A 24,215-nucleotide genomic window follows, 5' to 3' on the forward strand; every position below is an offset into this window, starting at 1 on the left:
CCTTCCTTCCTTCCTTCTTTCCTTCCTTCCTTCCTTCCTTCCTTCCTTCCTTCCTTCCTCTCTCTCTCTCTCTTTTTCTTTCTTTTGACAGAGTCTGGCTCTGTTGTCCAGGCTGGCGTGCAGTAGTACAATAAGAGCTCACTGCAACCTCTGCCTTGTGGGCTCAATTGATCCTCCCACCTCAGCCTCCCGAGTAGCTGGGACTACAGGTGCCCACCACCATGCTTGGCTTTGACTGGCAGGGCATCTTGAAGAATGCCCTTCCCTCCAGTCTGGGTCTGTCTGTTATTTTTCTCACAATTATACTGAGGTTATGAATTTGGTTCAAGTTCTTTTAATCCAGACATCTCCCTACAGGAAGAGGCTATCAAAAATTTTTGAAAGAAACTTTCTGCTTTTGTCAAAAGGGATTGAAAAAACAAATCACCTGTCATGCCATCTCTCTGACAAACTTGTTTCTATTTCCCAGGTCGTTGATCTGAGGTGGGGTATTCGGAACATTGAAGCCACTGACCACTTGACCACAGAACTCTGCTTGGAGGAGGTTGACCGGTGTTGGAAAACATCCATAGGGCCAGCTTTTGTTGTGAGTGTCTCGGGAGGAATGGGTTAGCTCTTACTCCTCCAGGATATGCCCCCTGCTTTCTAGACAAACTGATCAGCGGAGGGAAGTAGGTACCGTTTCTGCTTTCGTATCCTTATTCCTATGGCCTGCCTGTGGCAGACATTACCAATCAATCACAGAACTCTTTCTGCAGAGCTGAATGGGATCTAGACATTAGCAGTCAAATGGAAGCAGCAAGTGGCTTGGAAAGTAGAATGTTGAAGCCAGCAGGAATCTTGGAATTTGATCTGGACTTTCTCCCACCTTCCCCACCCCCTCCACTTTATGTCTATAGAACTTTAGGATCCTGGAAAACCATGGAAAAGGTGGAAACCCACAGGGTCTTGGGATATCTTTTTTCCTCCATGTGCCCACTGGTTTCAGGTCGTGAGGACTTCTCCCCTCTCTCTTCCAATTGTACCCCCTCTATCACAAAATCAATCTCCAGTCCACAATTAATGGTTTGGACTATTAAAATTGAATGATATTCCTGAGTCTTTTTTCTTTGTCTTTTCTTTTTCTTTTTTGAGACAGGGTCTCAAAAAAGCCCAGGCTAGAGTGCAGTGGCGAGATCATGGCTCACTACAGCCTTGAACTCTTGGGCTTGTGATCTTCCTGCCTTGTTCTCCCGAGTAGCTGGGACTACAGGTGTGTGCCACCACAGTTGGCTAGTATATTTTGGAAAGATGGGGTCTCATTATGTTGCCCAGGCTGGTCTCAAACTCCTGGGCACAAGCGATCCTCCCACCTTGGCCTCCCAAAGTTCTAGGATTACAGGCATAAGCCAATGTACCTGGTCTAGTTTTAAGTTTTTGTTTTTTATTTTTTTGGAGATGGGTCTTGCTATGTTGCCCAGGCTGGCCTGAGTCTTACATCGAGTTCCAGATACATCCAAGAACGATCACATTTTCCTTAGAAATTCTAGAGCAGGGGGCCAGGCATGGTGGCTCACACCTGTAATCCCAGCACTTTGGGAGGCCAAGGTGGGTGGATCATGAGGTCAGGAGTTTGAGACCAGCCTGGCCAACATAGTGAAACCCCATATCTACTAAAAAATCAGCTGGGCATGGTGGCACGTGCCTGTAATCCCAGCTACTTGGGAGGCTGAGGCAGGAGAATTGCTTGAACCTGGGAGGCAGAGGTTGCAGTGAGCCGAGATCATGCCACTGAACTCCAGCCTGGGCAACAGAGCAAGAGTCCATCTCGAAAAAAAAAAAAAAAAAAAAGAAATTCTAGAGCAGAGGCCAACAAGCTATAGCCTGAAAGACAAGTGTGGCCTGCTGCCTGTCTTTGTAAGTAAAGTTAGCTCCGTTGCCCAGGCTAACTCCTAAGATCAAGTGATCTGCCCACCCTATTCTCCCAAAGTGCTGGGATTACAGGTGTGAGCCACCGCACTGGCCCAGGTTAACTCTTTTGGATTCTGGTTTGCACCTACTCCGAGTGTGGTCCTGGCATTAAGACCAAAATTTTATGGCCTCCCATGCCCTACAGAATCTTGTGCAGGGGGGCCGGGTGCGGTGGCTCTCGCCTGTAATCCAAGCACTTTGAGAGGCCGAGGCAGGTGGATCACTTGAGGTCAGGAGTTTGAGACCAGCCTGGTCAACATGGCAAAACCCTGTCTCTACTAAAAATGCAAAAAATTAGCCGGGTGTGGTCGTGGGTGCCTGTAATCCCAGCTACTTGGGAGGCTGAGGCAGGAGAATCACTTGAATCTGGGAGGCAGAGGTTGCAGTGAGCCAAGATTGCACTATTGCACTCCAGCCTGGGTAACAAGAGCGAAACTCTGACTCAAAAGAAAGAAAAGGGGGAGGGGACAGCCTTATCTGCCTTCGCTGTCCCTCTTCTTGCCAGTGCCTTAGCTGCTCTGCCCTTCCTGCAGCAGCCATGCTTCTTCCTGTCACAGGGCCTTTGCACATGCCGCTCTCCCTACCTGCAAGGTACTCTGCCTAATAAACTCCTTTTCATGTTTTTGGTTTTTTTGTTTTGTTTTGTTTTGTTTTGAGATGGAGTCTTACTCTGTCGCCCAGGCTGGAGTGCAGTGGCACCATGTCAGTTCACTGAAACCTCCCTCTCCTGGGTTCAAGCAATTCTCCTGCCTTAGCCTCCCAAGTAGCTGGGATTACAGGCACCTACCACCACACCTGGCTAATTTTTTACATATTTTTAGTAGATAATGGGGTTTCACTGTGTTGGCCAGGCAGATCTCGAACTCCTGACCTCAGGTGATCCACCTGCCTCGGCCTCCCAAAGTGCTGGGATTATAGGCATGAGCCACCATGCCCGGCTCTTTTCATGTCTTATTCTGCAGCTCAGGTGAATTTCCCTGACTGCCCAGGCTATGTACAACCCATGTTTTACCCTTTCTTCCTAGCGCTCTAACAGCTGACATTTGACCTTGGTCTGATTCTCGGATTGATGCTTGCCTCTTTGGCTAAGACTCCAAGGTTGGCTGGGCCCAGTGGCTCCTGCCTGTAATCCCAGCATGTTGGGAGGCTGAGGTGGGCAGATTATTTGAGGTCAGGAGTTTGAGACCAGTCTGGCCAACATGGTGAAACCCAGTCTCTACTAAAAATACAAAAATTAGCCGGGTGTGGTGGTGGGCGCCTGTAGTCCCAACTACTGGGGAGGTGGAGGTTGCAGTGAGCTGAGATTGTACACTGCACTCCAGCCTGGGTGACAGAGTGAATCTGTGTCTCAAAAAAAGTAAATAGGCCAGTCTCAGTGGCTCATGCCTATAATCCCAACACTTTGGGAGGCTGAAGCAGGCGGATCACCTGAGATCAACAATTCGAGACCAGCCTGGCCAACATGGCGAAACCCTGTCTCTACTAAAAATATAAAAATTAGCCAGGTGTGGTGGCTCACGCCTGTAATCCCAGCTACTCAGGAGGCTGAGGCCGGAGAATCACTTGAATTCAGGAGGCAGAGGTTGCAGTGATCCGAGATTGTGCCACTGCACTCCAGCCTGGGCGACAGAGGGAGATTCCATCTCAAAAAAATAAAATAAATAATAAATAAATAACTATCTGTGGGCTGACGGTGCTCTGAATGTGGCACATTCATACTGAGTTCTGATCTCTCCCTTTCTCCCTGGTCAGCCCTTAAGCCATCCTGTGACATTGGACTAATTTTGTTCCATCCCCAGGCACCTGTTTGCATGATAATAAAAGGGGAGAGCTGGACTTAGGGTCCTCTTAGCCCTGCTTCACCTCTGATTCTCCCTGGAAGGACCAGAACTAGAATGGAGAACCACCACAAGATTTAATTTAAATCTTAATTATCAAGATAAATCGTATATATATTTTGAGACGGAGTTTCGCTCTTGTTGCCCAGGCTGGAGTGCAATGGCGCGATCTCGGCTCACCACAACCTCCGCCTCCAGGGTTCAAGCGATTCTCCTGCCTCAGGCTCCTGAGCGGCTGGGACTACAGGCATGTGCCACCATGCCTGGCTATTTTTTAAAAATTTTTTTATAGAGACAGGGTCTCACTATGTTGCCTATTATTATTATGATTATTTTATTTGAGACAGAGTCTTGCTCTGTCGCCCAGGCTGGAGTGCAATGGTGAGATCTTGGCTCACTGCAACCTTCGCCTCCCGGCTTCAAGCGAGTCTCCTGCCTCAGCCTCCCTAGTAGCTGGGATTGCACCTGCACACCACCATGCCTGGCTAATTTTTGTATTTTTAGTAGGGGTTTCACCATGTTGGCCAGACTGGTCTCGAACTCCTCCTGACCTCAAATGATCTGCCCACCTCAGCCTCCCAAAGTGTTGAGATTACAGGCGTGAGCCACCTTGCCCAGCCCCATTATTTGTTTTTTTAGAGACAGGGTCTCACTCTGTCCCCCAGGCTGGAGTGCAGTGGTGAGATCACAGCTCACTGCAGCCTTGAACTCCTGAGCTCAAGCGATCCTCCAGCCTCAGCCTCATGAGTACCTGAGACTACAGATGCACACCCCCACACCCTGATGATTTTTAATTTTTGTAGACATGGGGGTCTCACTATGTTGCCCAGCTAGTCTCTAACTCCTGGGCTCAAGAGATCCTCCTGCCTTGGCCTCCCAAAGTGTTGGGATTACAGGCATGAGCCACCATGCCCAGCCTAGGGGACAATTCTTTATTGCCCCTCGTGACTTCTGGTGGCTCCAGGCTATAAGGGAGGTCAACTTCACCTCCATCTTCTTAGAGTGCTGGTTGGATTAAAGAATTAAATTGACATAAAATTGATTAACAGGAAAAAAAAAAGCCATACATATTTATTTATTTATTTATTTTGAGACAGTCTCACTCTGTGGTCCAGGCTGGAGTGCAATGGCTCAATCTTGGCTCACTGCAACCTCTGCCTCCTGGGTTCTAGTGATTCTCCTGCCTCAGCCTCCCAGGTAGCTGGCATAACAGGCTCCCGCCACCAAAACCAGCTAATTTTTGTATTTTTAGTAGAGATGGGGTTTCGCCATGTTTGCCAGGCCGGTCTTGAACTCCTGACTTCAGGTGATCCAACTGCCTTGGCCTCCCAACGTGCCAAGATTACAGGTGTGAGCCACCGTGCCCAACCGATATACATTTGTTAATACAAGTTTTTTACATGGCACAAAAACCCTCATGAGGAAATAAGGACCCACAAAAGCAGCTAGAGTCATTTACTTATATATTGAATTGGACAAAGAATAGTAAATTGCGGCTGGGGACAGTGGCTCACGACTGTAATCCCAGCACTTTGTGAGGCTGAGATGGGAGGATCACTTGAGTCCAGGAGTTTAATACCAGCCTGGGTAATGTAGTGAGACCCTGTCTGTACCAAAAATAAAAACTTAAAAATTAGCTGGGTGTGGTGGCCTGTGATTGTGGTCCAAGCGGGAGGATCACTTAAACCCAGGAGGTCGAGGCTGCAGTGAGCCATGGTTGCACCACTGCACTCCAGCCTGGGCGACAGAGCAAGACCCTGTCTGAAGAAAAAAAGTGAGATTTGAATCTATGACTTCCTCTCTGCCAGGCCCTCATCGGTGATCAGTATGGCCCCTGTCTGGTTCCCTCGAGGATCGATGAGAAGGAATGGGAGGTATTGAGGGCCCATCTGACTGCCAGGCCTAGTGACCTGGAGCTGGTGGCACGACACTTCCGGAGGGACGAGAATGCGGTTCCTCCCACTTACATCCTGCAGGCACCAGGTACTGGGGAGGCCTGTGAACCAGAGGAGGCCACCCTAACCTCTGTCCTCCGCTCTGGAGCCCAGAAGGCCTGGAGTCTGGGGCTCATCACCCAGGAGCAGTGGCAGCGCTACCACCGGTCAGGTGAGGCTGCAGGGACTCTCCTCTGGAGATCCACATGAAACTGATGGCATATTCAGTATATCCATCCCCTGTTGGCAAAAATGCAACAGTCTGCGTTTCTTGCAAATGCCAAACCAGTCAACCTCTGGTCCCACGGCTCTGAGAAAGGCTGTTTTACTGATCCAAGATAGTTCAGCCACGTTCCTGATCAATCTTGGTCTCAGGATCTTCCTCTCCTCGCTGGCTCTTTCTTCTTGTCTCCCAGGGAGGCTCCTGGTACAGGGGGCGTATTAGTTGTTCTCATGCCACTAATAAAGGCATACTTGAGGCTGGGTAATTTACAAAGGAAAGAGGTTCAACGGACTCACAATTCCACGTGGCTGGGGAGGCCTCACAATCATGGCAGAAGGCAAAGGAGTAGCAAAGTCACGTCTTACATGGTGGCAAAGTGAGAGCCAAGCGAAAGGGGAAATTCCCTATAAAACCATCAGATCTCATGAGACTTACTCACTACCAAGAGAACAGTATGGGGGAAACCACCCCCCATGATTCAATTATCTCCCACCAGGTCCCTCCCACAACACATGTGAATTATGGGAGTACAATTCAAGATGAGATTTGGGTGGGGACACAGCCAAACCATATCAGGGGGAACAATCCAGGGTGACTACCATCCCAGTTTGCCTGGGACAGAAGGGTTCCTAGGATGCAGGATTTGTATTACTAAAATCTGGCAGGCTGAGCCCAGTGGTGCCTACCTGTAATCCCAGCATTTTGGAAGGCCGAGGCAGGAGAATCACTTGAGTTCAGGAGCTCAAGACCAGCCTGGGCAATATAGTGACACCTCATTTCTACAAAAAAAAAAAAAAACTTTTTAAAATTTGCCAAACATGGTGGTGCACGCCTGTAGTCCCAGCTACTCAGGAGGCTGAGGCAGGAGGATTGCTTGAGCCCAGGAGGCAGAGGCTGTGGTGAGCCGAGATCATGCCACTGCACTCCAGCTGGGGTTACAAAGAGAGGCCTGTCTCAAAAAACAAAAACAAAAACAAAATTAGCTAGATATGGTGGTGCATGCCTGTTGCCCCAGCTACTCAGGAGGCTGAGATGAGAGGATTGCTTGAGCCCAGGAGTTGGAGGCTGCATTGAGCTATGATCTTGCCACTGCACTCCAGCAGGGGTGACAGAGTGAGACCCTGTCTCTAAATAAATTAATTAATTAAATAAAATACAGTCTAGCCTTGAACAACATAGTGTTTAGGGACTCTAACCCCTTGCACAGTCAAAAATCTGTGTATAACTTTTGACTCCCCCAAAACTTAACTACTAATAGCCTACCAATAACATAAATTGTTGACCAGGTGTGGTGGCTCATGCCTGTAATCCCAGCACTTTGGGAGGCTGAGGTGGGTGGATTACTTGAGCCCAGAGTTGGAGACCAGTCTGGACAACATGGCAAAACCCCACCTTTATTTAAAAAAAAATTAACATTAGTTGGGTGTGGTGGTGCACACCTGTAGTCCCAGCTACTCAGGAAGGTGAGGTGGGAGGATTGCGTCAGCCTAGGAGGCGGAGGTTGCCGTGAACCAAGATTGTACCACTGTACTTCAGTCTGGGTAACAGAGTGAGACCCTGTATCAAACAAACAAACAAACAAACAAACAAGCAAACAAACAACATAAACATTTGGCCGGGCGTGGTGGCTCATGCCTATAATCCCAGCACTTTGGGAGGCTGAGGCGGATGGATCACGAAGTCAGGAGTTCAAGACCAGCCTGGCCAACATAGTGAAACTCCATCTCTACTAAAAATACAAAAATTAGCTGGGCATGGTGGTGTGCACCTGTAGCCCCAGCTACTCGGGAGGCTGAGGCAGGAGAATCACTTGAACCCGGGAGGCAGAGGTGTTGTGGTGAGCTGAGATCGTACCACTGCACTCCAGCCTGGCAGCAGAGTGAGACTCTGTCTAAGGAAAAAAAAAAAAACAGTCGACGAACACATATTTTGCATGTTCTATCTATCATATCCTGTTTTCTTACAATCAAGTAAGCTAGAGAAAAGAAAATGTTATTACAAAAATCACAAGGAAGAGAAAGTATGTTTGCTATTGATTAAGCATAAGTGGATCGTCAGTCACAAAGGTCTTCATCCTCATCATCTTCACCTTGAATAGGAAGAGGAGGGGTTGGTCTTGCTGTCTCAGGGGTGGCAGAGGCAGAAGAAACTTGACCTGTGTAGTTTAAGCCCATGTTCTTCAATGGCCAATTAGTACATTCACTGTGTCATGCAACTGCCACCTCTGTCTAGTTCCAAGACATTTTCTTTTTCTTTCTTTTTTGTTTTTTTTGGGATGGAGTCTTGCTCTATTGCCCAGGCTGGAGTGCAGTGGTGTGATCTTGGCTCACTGCAACCTCTGCTTCCCAGGTTCAAGAAATTCTCCTGCCTCAGCCTCATAAGTAGCTGGGATTACAGGCATGCGCCACCAGGCCTGGCTAATTTTTGTGTTTTCAGTAGAGACGGGTTTTCCCCATGTTGCTCAGGCTGGTCTCGAACTCCTGACCTCTTGATCAGCCCGCCCTGGCCTCCCAAAGTGCTGGGATTACAGGTATGAGCACCCGCGCCTGGCTGACATTTTTTATTTATTTATTTATTTATTTATTTATTTATTTATTTATTTATTTATTTATTTTTTGAGACAAGGTCTTACTCTATTGCCCAGGCTGTAGTGCAGTGGCACGATCATGGCTCAGCGTGGCCTCCAGCTCCTGGGCTCAAGCAATCCTCCCACCTCAGCCTCCCCAGTAGCTGGGACCGCAGTCACATGCCATCACAGGTAGCTAACTTACTTTTTGTAGAGACAGGGTTTTGCCGTGCTGCCCACGCTGGTCTCGAACTCCTGAGCTCAAGTGATCATCCAGCCTCTGCCTCCCAAAGTGCTGAGATTACAGGCATGAACTACACCTGGCCCTCCAAGACATTTTCATCACCTCAGAAGAAGCTCTACCCATTAAACACTCCCCATCTCCCCTCTCCCAGCTCAGGCTACCATCAATCTGCTTTCTGTCTCTATTAATTTGCCTGTTCTGGACATTTCATGTCAATGGAATCTCACACTACAGGGCCTTTTGTGTCTGGCTTCTCTCACTTGGCATCATATTTTTGAGGTTCATCCACATTTTAAGACCTGTGAGTACTTCATCCATTTCAATGGTGGAATAGTATCCCATTGTGTGGAAGGACCATATTTTGTTTATCCATTCATCTGTTGATGGATGTTTGTTTTGATTTGTTTTGTTTTTGAGATGGAGTCTCGCTCTGTTGCACAGGCTGAAGTGCAGTGACATGATCTTGGCTCACTGCAACCTCCGCCTCCCGGGTTCAAGCGAGTCTCCTGGCTTAGCCTCTTGAGTAGTTGGGATTACAGGTGTGCGGCATCATGCCGGGCTAATTTTTGTATTTTTAGTAGTGATGAGGTTTCACCATGTTGGCCAGGCTGGTCTTGAACTCCTGACCTCAGGTGATCTGCCCACCTTGGGCTCCCAAAGTGCTGGGATTACAGGCGTGAGACCCCACGCCCAGCCTGTTGATGGATGTTTGGATTGTTTCTGTCTTTTGGCTGTTGTGAATGGTGCTGTTACAAGCTAGGGTGTATTAATATTTGTTGGAGTCTCTGTTTTCAGGTATTTTCAACAGATACCTGGGAGTGGAATTGCTGGGTGTGATAGTAACTCCGTGGTTCACTTTTTGAGGATGACAGCATTGTTTTACAGTGTGACTACTCCTCACATGGGACCTCTGTGTTGCCTACCCTGAGGGGTCTTTGATTAATGGCTAAATCAGGTCAGGCGCAGTGGCTCGTGCCTGTAATCCCAGCACTTTGGGAGGCCGAGATTGGAGAATTGCTTGAGCTCAGGAGTTGGAGACCAGCTTGGGCAACATAGTAAGACCCCGTCTCTACAAAAAGTACAAAAATTAGCCGGGCGTGCTAGTGCATGCCTGTAATCCCAGCTACTCGGGAGGCTGAGGTGGAAGGATCGCTTGAGCCTGGGAGGCGGAGGTTGCAGTGAGCTGAGATCGCGCCACTCCACTCCAGCCTGGGCGACAGAGTGAGACCCCGTCTCAATAAGAATAAGAATAAGAATAATGGCTTAATTAGTGTAACTCTGAGTGCAGTCCCTGGACCAGCAAGCCTTGGCTTGTTGCAAATGCAAACTCCGGGGCCCCACTCAGATCTGCTGAATCACTTCTGGAGGTGAGGTCCAGCCATGCAGGTCTTTTTGAGCACCCCAGGTTGGACTCTGGTGCACATTAATCTTGAGAACCAATGCACGTCCCCCAACAACAGGTCTCCCAGCAACCCCATTTAGGTCAGCTGCTGACCCAATAATGACCACACTTCCTTCCCACCTTCCCCACTTTGGCAGTCATTGAGTGGGAGATAGAGCGGGGCCTGCTGAGCTCAGAGGACCGGGACCAGGGAGCCACCGTCTTCCTTCGAGAGATCCAAGACCTCCACAAACACATCTTTGAAGACTGCACCCTCAGGATGGTGGACTGGCTCGCGGATGGCTGCCTGGACACTGATGCCCAGAACCTTCTCAGCAGCCTCAAGGGTCACATCACTGACATGCACCCCGGGGTCCTCAAGGCCCACCGCCTGCCGTGGAGCCGCGACTTGGTGAACCCCAAGAACAAGACTCACGCCCGCTACCTGAAGGAGCTGGGTGAGCAGTTTGTGGTGAGGGCCAATCATCAGGTCCTCACACGCCTCCGTGAGCTGGATACGGCCGGACAGGAGTTGGCGTGGCTCTACCAAGAGATCCGCCACCACCTTTGGCAGAGCTCGGAATTCACTCAGACCTTCTGCGGACGCCAGGAACTCCTGGCCCAGCTCGGGCAGCAGCTCAGGCACGACGATAGCAAGCAGCACACCCCCCTGGTACTCTTTGGGCCCCCGGGCATTGGAAAGACAGCCCTGATGTGCAAGCTGGCTGAGCAGATGCCAAGGTTGCTCGGGCACAAGACAGTGACCATCCTGCGGCTGCTGGGGACGTCACAAATGAGCTCAGATGCCCGCAGCCTGCTGAAGAGCATCTGCTTCCAGGTGTGCTTGGCCTATGGGCTGCCCTTGCCCCCTGCCCAGGTTCTGGACGCCCACACCAGGGTGGTCCAGTTTTTCCATACCCTCCTCCACACTGTCTCTTGCAGAAACTTCGAGTCTCTCGTGCTCCTGCTGGATGCTATGGATGACCTGGACTCTGTCCGCCGTGCTCGGAGGGTTCCCTGGCTGCCTCTCAACTGCCCCCCGAGTGTGCATCTCATCCTCTCAGCTTGCTCGGGGGCACTGGGGGTTTTGGACACCTTGCAGCGGGTGCTCCTGGACCCGGAGGCCTACTGGGAGGTGAAGCCCCTCTCCGGAAACCAAGGCCAGGAGATGATCCAACTCCTCCTGGCGGCTGCAAGGAGGACGCTTAGCCCGGTGCACACAGATTTGCTCTGGGCCAGCCTCCCAGAGTGTGGGAACCCGGGGCAGCTGAGGCTGGCCTTTGAGGAGGCCCGGAGATGGGCCTCCTTCACCGTACCTGCCCCGCTGGCCACCACTGCAGAGGAAGCCACACACCAGCTCTGTGCCCGCCTGGAGCAGACACACGGGCGGCTCCTCGTGGCCCACGTGCTAGGCTACATTGTGTCTTCCCGGTAAGTCTCTGTGTTTTGAAACTCTTATTTATTTATTTATGTTTTTTTTTTTATTTTTAGAGATGGAGGTCTGGCTATGTCACCCAGGCTGGAGTGCAGTGGTGTGATCATAGCTCACTGCAGTCTCCAACTCCCAGGCTCAAGTGATCCTCGCGCCTCACCTGCTGAGTAGCTGGGACTACAGGTGTGCACCACTGTGCCCAGCAAAATATAATTTTTTATTTTTATTTTTAGAGATAGGAGTCTGGCTCTGTCACCCAGGCTGGAGTGCAGTGGCACTATCATAGCTCATTGCAGTCTTCAACTGCCAGGCTCAAGTGATCCTCCCATCTCAGCCTGCCGAGTAGGGCAGCTGGGACTACAGGCGTGCACCACTGTGCCCAGCTAAATACAATTTTTGTTTGTCAATTATACCTCAAAAGCTGGGAAAATAAATACACACGTGTAAAAGAAAGAAAGGACTGCCTACATGGTTGCTTAGCCCAGTAAAAGTCACAGGGCTATAAATTGCAATAAACTAGGCCAGGCACGGTGGCTCACACCTGTAATTCCAGCACTTTGGGAGGCCGAGGCGGGTGGATCACCCAAGGTTGGGGGTTGGAGATCAGCCTGACAAAACATGGAGAAACTCTGTCTCCACTAAAAATGCAAAAAATTAGCCAGGCGTGGTGGTGCATGCCTGTAATCCCAGCTACTTGGGAGGCTGAGGTAGGAGAATCACTTGAATCCAGGAGGTGGAGTTTGCCGTGAACCGAGATCACGCCATTGCACTCCAGCCTGGGCAACAAGAGCAAAACTCAATCTCAAAAAAAAAAAAAAAATTGCAATAAACTTGGGTCATGATAGTCTGGGGCCATTGCTCAGAGATGCCAGGTATGGATGAGGAGTCAAAAGTAACAGGCATATATTGCTTTTTGGATATAGCAAGAAAAAAAAAGAAAGAGAGAGAGAGAGGGAAGAAAGGCAGGCGGGAAGGAAGGAGACAGAAAGAAAGGAAGAGTGAAAGAAAGGAAGGAAGAAGGAGAGAGAAAGAAAGAAAAAGGAAGGAAGGAAGGAAGGAAGGAAGGAAGGAAGGAAGGAAGGAGGCCTGGCATGGTGGCTTACGCTTGTAATCGCAGCACTTTGGGAGGCCAAGGTAGGTGGATCACTTGAAGTCAGGAGTTTCAGACCAGTCTGGTCAACATGGTGAAACCTCGTCTCAACTAAGAATACAAAAATTAGCCTGGCATGGTGGCGGGCACCTGTAATCCCAGCTGCTTGGGAGGCTGAGGCAGGAGAATCACTTGAACCCGGGAGGCAGAGGTTGCAGTGAGCTGAGATAGTGCCACTGTGCTCCAGCCTGGGTGACAAAGGAAGACTCCATCTCAAAAAGAAAGAGAAAGAGAAGGAAGGAAGGAAGGAAGGAAGGAAGGAAGGAAAGAAGGAAGGAAGGAAGATAGTAAGAAAGAAAAAGAAGGAAAGAAGAGATAAAGGAAAGAAAGAAAGAGAAAAAGAGAAAGAAGGAAAGAGGAAAGAAGAAAGGAAGAAAAGAAAAGAAGGGAAGAGGAAGAAAAAGTGAAAGGAAGAAAGGAAGGAAGGAACGGATGAAGGAAGGAAGGAAGCAAAAGCAAAAATAACAAGCAGCAGAGAGGAAGGGGTTAATCAGAAGCACCCAAGCAGCCACACTCCCTCCTCTGAGTTTGTCCTCTGCCAATTGGCAGAGACACCAAGGAACAAAACTTTGCCTTTACTGCAACTGGCCAACAGCAAACACTCAAAACCATCATCCAAAATGCTGGACGACATAGTTTTGCCTCTTCTCAGTTTTAGGGGGATTTTTTTTTTCTCAGCCTGTGCCATTTCAGACCTTTGTCAGTTACCACAAATTCATCTAGAGGGTGGTGGTCACCCCAGCGAGGAGGTCTTTCTGCTTGTTTCTTTGCCAGAAATAGAAACACATTCATGCTAGTGTAGGAAATAAGAGAATATGCTGAGTGCAGTAGCTCACTCCTGTAATGCCAGCGTTTTGGGAGGCTGAGGTGGGAGGATCACTTGAATCCAGGAGTTTGAGACCAGCCTAGACAACAGAGTGAGGCCCCTGTCTGTACAACAATTTTTTTTTAATTAGCTGAGCATGGTAGTGCATGCCTATAGACCTAGCTACTGAGGAGGCTGAGATGGGAGAATCACTTGAGCACAGGAGTTGAAGGCTGCAGTAAGCCATAATTGTGCCACTGGGATTCCTTCCAATGAGGAGTTAGGGAAATTCAGGTCTGTCTTATAGCTGACTCCAGGGGACATATCCCAGATTTCCCGACTGGCCTACACTCCGTAAGAGTACAAATACGGCCTGGTGTGGTGGCTCACACCTGTAATCCCAGCACTTTGGGAGGCCAAGGTGGGAGAATTACTTGAGCCCAGGAGTTCAAGACCAGCCTGAGCAACAAAGTGAGAGCCCCTGCCTCAGTGAAAAGTAAAACTAGTAGCTGGGCATGGTGGCTTACACCTGTAGTCCCAGCTACTCGGGAGGCTGAGGCAGGAGGATTTGTTGAGCCAGGAGGTCATGGCTGCAGTGAGCTGTGATCATGCCACTGCACTCCAGCCTGGGCAACAGAGCAAGACCTTGTCTCCAAAAAAAAGTGCAAATAACAACTGGGGCATGTGCCAGAATAGAGGGGTGGCCCATTGGGCCATTCTGTTGAAGTTGACTTGGAGGAAGTGAGTTGTCAATGGAAACTGTCATAAAAATCAGAGCAGCTTCTCCTTCCTTCTCCCTCGGGGGTCCTCTCTGCACATCAACTCCTCTTGTAGACTCTTCCTTCGGCCTCTCTGGAGCTTCAGCTTGCCTTGAGCCACAGTTGGCATCAGGAGCTCATATTTCTGTGACAAGGTGCCATCTTACTGACTTTTTCTTTGGGTCCCAATTCCAAAGTACAGGGAGACAGAAATCAATTGGCCTACTTGGTCCCATATCTGGTCCAATTATTAAAGCCAGGTCTTTCACAGGGGTGGCGGGGGAGGTGGTTTATGAAGCATGATGATAAGGTGGATGATTTTGGTTGCTCCAGTTCCATGAAAATATGTTATGCTTACACATCAGATCCATGAGGCGGGATAGTGAGAGCTTCGCTCTTGGAACAGACCTGAAATCCTTCTAGGCCAGAGGTCGTCACCTCAAGATAATTCTCCATGGCCTCCCCCACCCCCCCACAGGGGACACTAGCCAGTGTCTGGAGGCATTTTTGGTTGTCATGACTGAGCAGGGTGGTGCTCCTGGTGTCTTTACTGAGTGGAGTCCAGGGATGCTGTTTAACACCCTACAGTGCAAAGGATGATCCTACTTTAGAGAATGATCCAGCCCCAGATGTTGATAGTGCAGAGGATAAGAAACTTTGCCTTAGCATGAGAGACCCCATCCATTCATCCATCCATCAATCCATCCCTCCCTCCCTCCATCATCTCTATCATCCATCCATCCATTCATCATCTCGACCTTTCATCCATCCATCCATCGTCTCTATCTTCCATCCATCTATCCATCATCTCAATCCTCCATCCTTCCATCCACTCATTCTCTCTAAATTCCATCTATCCTTCCATCCATCATCTCTATCTTCCTTTTATCCATCATCTCTATCTTCCATCCATCCATCCATCCATCCACCCCATCATCTTGATCTTCCTTCCATCCATCATCTCTATCATCCATCCATCTATTCATCCATCTATCCATCATCTCGACCTTTCATCCATCCATCCATCATCTCTATCTTCCATCCATCTACCCATCATCTCGATCTTCCATCCTTCCATCCATTCTCTCTAAATCCATCTATCCATCCATCCATTGTTTCCATCTTCCATCCATCTATCCATCATCTCTATCTTCCATCCGTCCATCCACCCATCATCTCTATCTTCCATCCATCCATCCGTCCACCCATTATCTTGATCTTCCTTCCATCCATCATCTCTATCATCCATCCATCCATCCACCCATCATCTCTATCTTCCATACATCTACCCATCCATCTATCCATCCATCATCCATCCATCCATTCATCCACCCATCCATCATATCTATCTATCTATGTCTATCTCTCTATAGCTATATATTTCTCTATGTCCCATTGATAAATATGTATAATCTCCATCTATCTCTATCACTTCTAGTAATCTATCCTTGTATCTCTCTACCATCTGTCTATACCTATCTAACTCTATATCTATCCCACATCTACAAATACATCATTTTAATCTATCCACCTATTTAAATGACCTATTTATCTATCATCTCTATTTCTATCCATCTATTCATTTATAATCAATCAATAAATCTCTATATCTATCTCTGTATTGCTCATCTATTTCGATTGTATCTATCATTAATCTCTCTCTCTCTCCCTCTCTCTTATTTGGGGGGGGACAGGGTCTCACTCTCTGTGACCCAGGCTGGAGTGCAGTGAAGCGATCACAGCTCACCGCAGTCTTGACTTCTTGGGCTCAAGACTCAGTTCCCTCTGAGTAGCTGAGACTACAGGTGCATGCCACCACACCCAGTTATTTATTTCTTCTTTTTTTTTCTTTGAGACAGAGTCTCACTCTGTTGCTTAGGCTGGAATGCAGTGGTGCAATCTCAGCTCACTGCAACCTCCGCCTCCTAGGTTCAAATGATTCTCATGTCTCAGCCTCTCAAGTAGCTGGGATTATAGGTGTGCACCACCATGCCTGGCTAATTTTTGTATTTTTAGTATAGACAGGGTTTTGCCATATTGGCCAGGCTGGTCTCGAACTCCTGGCCTCAAATAATCTGCCTTGGCCTCCCAAAGTGCTAGGATTATAGGAATGAGCCACCACATCCAGCCTTATTTATTTATTTGTTTGTTTGTTTATTTATTTAGTAGAGACAGGGTCTCACTATGTTGCCCAGGCTGCTTTCAAACTCTTGGGCTCAAGCGATCCTCCCACCTTGGCCTGCCAAAGTGCTGGGATTACAGGTGTGAGCCACCATACCTGGCCTATAATCTATCTCTGTATATACAGTTGGCTCTTGAACAATCTGGGAGTTAGGGGACCAACTGTCTCCCAACGTACCTCAAAATTGATGTATAACTTTTGACTCTCCTAAAACTTAAAAACTAATAGCCTACTGTTGACCAGAAGCCTTACCAGTAATATAAATGGTCGACGAACATGTATTTCATATGTTCTATATATTACAGACTGTATTCCTACAATAAAACAAGGTAGAAAAAAGAAAATGATAAGAAAATTATAAGGGGGGCTGGGCGCAGTTTCTCATGCTTGTAATTCCAGCTACTTGGGAGGCTGAATATGAGAATTGCTTGAACCCGGGAGGCGGAGGTTGCAATGAGCCTGGATTGCGCCATTGCACTCGAGCCTGGGTGACAGAGCAAGACTCTGTTTCAAAAAAAGAGAAAACAATAAGGAAGAAAAATACGTGTACTATTCGTGAAGTGGAAGTGGATCATCACAAAGGTCTTCATCCTTGTCATCTTCACACTGAGTAGGCAGAGGAAGAGGAGGAGGAGGGGAGGAGAAGAAGGGGACTTGGTCTTGCTGTCTCAGAGGCAGCACAGGTGGAAGCAAATCCACATATAAGTGGACTCATGCAGTTCAAACCTGTGTTCTTCAAGGGTCAACTATATGTCTATCTGCCTATCTATATCTATTTATCTATCATCTATCTGTTTATCTTTATGTTTATCTATCTCTGTATCTATTGCTCTATCTCTTATTTATATATCTCTCTATATAATCTGTCTATCTATAATCTATATGCCTATCTATACATCTGTCTGTCTATCTATCATGCTACCAGCATCTAGTGGGTGGAGGCTCGGATGGAGGCTGCTACACATCCTACAACAGGGGTCCCCATCTCCCAGTACCGGTACCGGTCTGTGGCCTGTTAGGAACCAGGCTGCACAGCAGGAGGTGAGCAGTGGGCGAACAAGTGAAGCTTCATCTGTATCTACAGCCACTTCTCGCTGCTCCTCATCACTCCCATTACCACCTGAGCTCCACCTCTTGTCAGGTCAGCAGCATCATTCGATTCTCATAAGACCACAAACCCTGTTGGGAACTGTGCATACGAGGGATCTAGGTTGCCTGAACCTTATGAGAATCTAATGCCTGATGACCTGTCACTGTCTCCCATCACCCCCAGATGGGACTGTGTAGTTTCAGGAAAACAAGCTCAGGGCTCCCTCTGATTTTACATTATGGGGAGTTGTAGAATTATTTCGTTATATATTGCAATGCAATAATAATAGAAATAAAGTGTACAAATGTAATGCACTTGATCATCCCCAAACCATCACCCCCACCCTGGTCCGTGGAAAAAAAAATTGTCTTCCAAGAAACTGGTCCCTGGTGCCAAAAAGACTGGGGACTGCTGCCCTACAACACACAGGACGGTTCCCACCCTAAAAAATGATCTGACCCCAAACATCAACCGTGCGAGCCCAAGAAATGCTGCACTCAGCATGCCCTGTGCCCTCTGGAAGCCTCACTTCCTCCTCTGCATAGAGGAGCTGGTTGGGAGAGCATCTGTCCTCCAAGGCTACTGGAAGGACCAATGAGATCTATTCGCCAGAATAAGAGTTCAGAAAAAGAGGAACTAGTGCATTTTCTTCTTAGCCCTCAACAGTTTTGCTTTTGGCAGATGAGGAAACTGAGGCAAAGAGAAGGTACATTCCTTGCCAAGGTCTCTCAGCTAGGATCAAACGCAAGCCTGATGACCATGCACAGCCCTGTTTTGCAATTCAGGCTAGGCGGGTCCTCTGGGAGTGCCAAGTGAGGTGCCTGCTCTGGGGTTCGCATTGCTTAGGGGATGTCTTCAGGAATGAAGATGGGCTCTCAACCTAGTGGTTCACCCATGACCATGGGCACATCTCCTAGGCTCTCTCTGATACCATATCATTGAACTTTTGCAGGCCAGGTGCAGTGGCTTATGCCTAATCCCAACACTTTGGGAGGCTGAGGCAGGCAGATCACCTGAGATCAGGAGTTGGAGAGCAGCCTGGCCAACATAGTGAAACCCCATCTCTACTAAAAATACAAAAATTAGCCGGGCGTGGTGGTGCACACCTGTAGTCCCAGCTACATGGGAGGCTGAGGCAGGAGAATCGCTTGAGGCCAGGAGGCAGAGATTGCAGTGAGCTGAGATGGCGCCACTGAACTCCAACCTAGGCAACAGAGTGAGACTCTGTCTCAAAAAAAAAAAAAAAAAAAGTTTGCAAAGAAGACAGTGTTGGGTATGACATTATTACCAATATGGTAACTACAAGCCACAAAAACTATGGAACACTTGAAAGGCACTTCACGCAACTCAGAAACTGAATTTAAAACTTTGAAAGATGGTTCATGCAACCAAGAAACTGAATTTTGAATTTTATTAATTTTTAACCAGTTTATTTGTATTTATTTGTTCATTTATTTATGTATTTATTTTAGAGACAGGGTCTCACTCTTTTGCCCAGGCTGGAGTGCAGTGATGTAATCACAGCTCACTGCAGCCTCAACCTCCTGGGCTCAAGTGATCCTCCCACCTCAGCCTCTAGAGTAGCAGGGACTATAGGCATGCGCCCCCATGCCCAGCTAATTTTTAATTTCTTTTGTAGAGGTGGGTCTCCCTGTGTTGCCTAGGCTGGTCTTGGGCTCTGGCCTCAAGCAGTCTTCCTGCCTCAGCCTCCCAAAGTGCAGGGATTACAGGCATGAGCCACCATGCCCAGCCCACTTATCCTAATTTAAAGACATGCCTTGGTGGGCCAGGGTAGAGTGGGGTGGGTGCAGTTGGTTTCTGCATTATTTTGCTTGAGTTACCACATCCTTCCCTTCCTATAGTGTCTGTCTCTGACCCCTTTGAGGTTAAGGAGCGGGCCATTTATGGTTCTGTAGGTGTGCATGCAGAGGAAAAGATGGGCACTTTGGGAGACTGAGGCAGGTGGATCACGAGGTCAGGAGTTGGAGACCAGCTTGACCAACATGGTGAAACCCTATCTCTACTAAAAATACAAAAATTAGCCAGGTGTGGTGGCGCCTGTAGTCCCAGCTGCTCAGGAGACTGAGGCAGGAGAATCGCTTGAACCCGGGAGGCAGAGGTTGCAGTGAGCCGAGATCGCACCACTGCACTCCAACCTGGGCTACAGAGTGAGACTCTGTCTCAAAAAAAAAAAAAAAAAAAAAGGAAAAGGTCTTCCTTGGTGGGTACTGCCCTAACAGTGCTTGGTCCCTTGTGGGCGCTGTCCAAATGCTGATCCCAGGTGATGTGCTGGACACAGCGCGGGTGGCTGTATCCCTCCCTCTCTTGGATTCTGCATCCTCCAAATGCAGAAGACATGAGATGTGCCTCAAAGCCCACCGGTCCTCCCTTCAGACACGGTCTCTCGGAGGCGGAGCTGAAGGATGTTTTGTCCTTGGACGACGAGGTCCTGCAGGATGTGTACCGGGACTGGACCCCGCCCAGCAAGGAGCTGCTGCGCTTCCCACCCCTGCTGTGGGTGCGGCTTCGTCGGGATCTGGGATACTACTTGGCCAGGAGGCCCGTGGATGGCTTCACCCTCCTGGCCATTGCCCACAGGTAGGTCCAGGCAGCAGTGGCAGCGACACCATCTGGGTGGGTACCCAAGAATGAGGACTCACTGGCTTCTCAGTACCAGATCTTCTCAGTACCAGATCCTTCACTCCCCATTCCCAGGGAATCAAGTCCAGTTAGAACTCTGACACAATTCACTTATTTTTAAAATTGAGTTGAGGCTGGACGCAGTGGCTCATGCTTATAATCCCAGCACGTCGTGGGGCCAGGGTGGGAGTATTGCTGGAGGCCAGGAGTTGGAGATCAGCCTGGGCAACATAGCGAGGCCCCATCTCTACAAAAAAACAAGAAAATTAGCTAGGTGCGTCAGCACTTTGGGAAGCTGAGGTGGGCGGATCACCTGAGGTCAGGAGTTCAAGACCAGTCTGGCCAACATGGTAAAACCCTGTCTCTATTAAAAATACAAAAATTAGCCAGACGCGATGGCACGTGCCTGTTATCCCAGCTACTCGGGAGGCTGAGGCTGGAGAATCACTTGAACCTGGGAGGCAGAGGTGGCAGTGAGCCAAGATCGCGCCACTGTACTCCTGCCTGGCAACAGAGTGAGACTCCATCTCAAAAAAAAAAAAAAAGAAAAAAAGAAAATTAGCTAGGTGTGATGGTACACACTTATGGTCCCAGCTACTTGGGAGGCTGAGGTGGGAGGATCACTTGAGCCCAGGAGTTTGAGGCTACAGTGAGCCGTGATTGCACCACTGCACTCCAGCCTGGGTGACAGAGTGAGATCCTGTTTCAAACTAAACTAAACTAAACTAAACTTGGTTAAGTTCACATAACATAAAATTCACCATTTTATTTTATTTTGTTTTGTTTTGTTTTGTTTTATTTTATTTTATTTTATTTTTTTATTTTATGTATTTTGAGACAGGGTCTCACCCAGGCTGGAGTACAGTGGTTGTCATCACGGCTCACTGCAGCCTCAAACTCCTGGACTCAAGTGACCCTCCCACCTCAGCCTCCGGAGTAGCTGGGACTACGGGCAAGCACCACTATGCCTGGCTAATTTTTGAATTTTTTTGTAGAGACGGGGTCTCACCACATTGCCCAGGCTGGTCTTGAACTTCTGGGCTTAAGAGACACACCCACCTCGGCCTCCGAAAGTGCTGGGATTACAGGTGTGAGCCACCATGCCTGGCCAATTCACATTTTATTTTTATTTTTTTATTTTATTATTTTTTGAGACAGAGTCTTGCTCTGTTGCCCAGGCTGGAGTGCAGTGGCATGATCTCAGCTCACTGAAACCTCTGCCTCCCAGGTTTCAGCGATTCTCCTGCCTCAGCCTCCTGAGTAGCTAGGTTTACAAGCATGAGCCACCACACCCAGCTAATTTTTGTGTTTTTAGTAGAGACGGGTTTCACCATGTTGGCCAGGCTGGTCTCAAACTCCTGACCTCAGGTGATCTGCCCACTTGGCCTCCCAAAGTGCTGGGATTACAGGTGTGAGCCACTGTGCCCGGCCAGAATTCACCATTTTAAAGTGGACAATTAAGTGGTATTTTAGTACACTCATAATGTTGCACCCCTCACCTCTGTCTAGTTCCAGAACGTTTTCATCCCCCCAAAAGGAGACCCTGTCCCCATCAGCAGTCACTCCCCATTCCGTTTTCCAACCCCTGGCAGCCACTCATCTGCTTCCTGTCTCTATGGATTTGCCTGTTCTGGGCATTTCAGATCAATGAAATCTCACACTATGTGGCCTTTTGTGTCTGGCTTCTTTCACTCAGCATCATGTTTTCAGGGCTCATCCACGTTGTAGCAGGGATCAGTGCTTCCTCCCTTTTCATGGCTACATAATATTTCATTGTATGGATGGACCACGTTTTGTTTATCTTGGTCTATGGATGGACACTTGCATTGTTTCCCCGTTTTTGCTGTTGTGAACATGCATGTGTAAGGTTTTGTTTGAACACCTGTTCCCTCTTTCTTTCTTTCTTTCTTTCTTTCTTTCTTTCTTTCTTTCTTTCTTTCTTTCTTTCTTTCTTTCTTTCTCTTTTCTTTCTTCTTTCTTCTTTCTTTCTTTCTTCTTTTTCTTTCTTTCTCTTTCCTTTTTTTTTTTTGGAGTCTCTCTCTGTTGCCCAGGCTGGAGTGCAGTGGCACCATCTCAGCTCACTGCAACCTCCACCTGGGAGGAGTGATACTCCTGCCTCAGCCTCCCAAGAGCGCACCACCACACCCGGCTAATTTTTGTATTTTTTTTTTAGTACAGACAGGGTTTCACCATGTTGGCCAGGCTGGTCTTGAACTCCTGACCTCAGGTGATCCACCCTCCTCGTCCTTTCAAAGTGCTGGGATCACAGGCATGAGCCACTGTGCCCGGCCTGAACACCTGTTTCTTAATTCTTCTGGGTATATACCCAGGAGTGGATTTGCTGGGTCAGGTGGTAAGTTATTTTATGTGTAAATTTTGGAGGAGCCCAAAGGTTCCTCTTTGAAATTTATGTAAGGAAAGTAAATTTATGTAAGGAAAAAGAAAACATGGACCAATTTAGAGATAGATGTGATGTATCAAATAGCACAGGTGGTCAACAGAGTGGTTTAGGATGGCTTGGGATTTGGGAACTGCCTCCAGGAAGACAGGCAGCCACCTTTGAGCTCGATGGGTCGCCCAGGTCCATCAGTCTGTGTACCCTCTCTGTAGACAGCTGGTCGAGGTGGTCCGTGAGCGCTACCTGTCGGGATCTGAGAGAGCCAAGAGGCATGGCCTCCTGGCCGACTTCTTCTCAGGGACCTGGAGCCAGGGTACCAAGAAGCTCATCACTCTGCCACTTGTGGGGAAACCACTGAACTTGGACCGAAAGGTGAGGTACCTGGGACCCCCATTCCCCACCTGCAACCTCCACTCTGCCTGGCGTTGCTCACCTCTTTCCTTCCCCTTTTTGCACTCGAAATGTCCTCCTGACCTACTTCTCCTTTCCCACAGAGGGCAAGATGTCCCTTCTACGCTCCCCTCCACTCTTTTTTTTTTTTTTTTTTTTGAGACAGAGTCTTGCTCTGTCACCCAGGCTAGAGTGCAATGGCGTGATCTCAGCTCACTGCAACCTCTGCCTCCCAGGTTCAAGCAATTTTCCTGCCTCAGCCTCCCGAGTAGCTGGGATTACAGGCACCCACCACCATGCCTGGCTAATTTTTGTATTTTTAGTAGAGACGGGGTTTCACCACGTTGGCCAGACTGGTCTCAAGCTCCTGCCAGGGCAAGAGAGAGAAACTCTAGTCTCAAAAACAAACAAACAAAAAAAGTACAGAGTTATTGCAGACTCTTCCCCCTGATGTTAAAATCTTATATAACTGTTGTAAAATGATTACAACTAGGAAATTACACTTTTAATTCTTTGGTTATAGCTTGATGTTTCTTTTTCTCTGTCTTCTCTGCTGGACTGGGAAGGCTGGAGGCAGGACCAGGCTCTATTTGTTTTTTGGTGCTGACTTTTCTTTTTCCCTCCTTCCCTCCCTCCCTCCCCCCCTCCCTCCCTCCCTCCCTCCCTCCCTCCCTCCCTTCCTTCCTTCCTTCTTTCCCTCCTTCCTTCCTTCCTTTCTGACAGAGTCTTGCTCTGTCACCCAGGCTGGAGTGCGCTGGCATAACCTCAGGTCACTACAGCCTCTGCCTGCCAGGTTCAAGCTATTCTCCTGCCTCAGCCTCCCTAGTAGCTGGGACTACAGGTGTGTGCCGCTGCACCTGGCTAATTTTTGTATTTTTAGTAGAGATGGGGTTTTGCCGTGTTGGCCAGGCTGGTCTCAAACTCCTGGTCTCAAGTGATCTGCCTTGGCCTCCCAAAGCACAGAGATTACAGGCGTGTAATTACAGGTGGGATTACCACACCTAGCCTGGTGCCTCTTCTACCCCAGAGACCCATTCACAAATCCTTTCCTGTGTGCCCAGAGCCCCTGCAGGCTTAGCTTCATCCTGCCTCTCCAGGACATGGTCTGAGCCCCTTTCATTCACCTAGCCTCTCAGTCTCTTGCCCTAGTGCATCCTCCCAAGGATGCTTCTGACCATCCAATCTGATTATGCTTCTTGTCTAAAACCTTCCATAGCTACCCAGTGCCCTCAGG

At 48.5% G+C, this 24,215-nt stretch overlaps 1 protein-coding gene across 1 annotated transcript in view; it reads left to right on the forward strand.

Annotated features, from left to right (window-relative positions):
- Positions 1 to 24,215, forward strand: part of NWD1 (NACHT and WD repeat domain containing 1) — a 93,577-nt gene that overhangs the window by 14,505 nt on the left and 54,857 nt on the right. Inside the window, exons 3-7 of the mRNA XM_058425765.1 lie at positions 470 to 586; positions 5,597 to 5,894; positions 10,295 to 11,567; positions 19,948 to 20,151; positions 22,804 to 22,963. Of these exons, the coding sequence (XP_058281748.1) occupies positions 470 to 586; positions 5,597 to 5,894; positions 10,295 to 11,567; positions 19,948 to 20,151; positions 22,804 to 22,963 (2,052 nt within the window). The remainder of the gene's footprint in view (positions 1 to 469; positions 587 to 5,596; positions 5,895 to 10,294; positions 11,568 to 19,947; positions 20,152 to 22,803; positions 22,964 to 24,215) is intronic.

Source organism: Hylobates moloch, unplaced genomic scaffold (genome assembly GCF_009828535.3).
Source record: "Hylobates moloch isolate HMO894 unplaced genomic scaffold, HMol_V3 SCAFFOLD_12, whole genome shotgun sequence".
Taxonomy (NCBI): Eukaryota; Metazoa; Chordata; class Mammalia; order Primates; family Hylobatidae; genus Hylobates; species Hylobates moloch.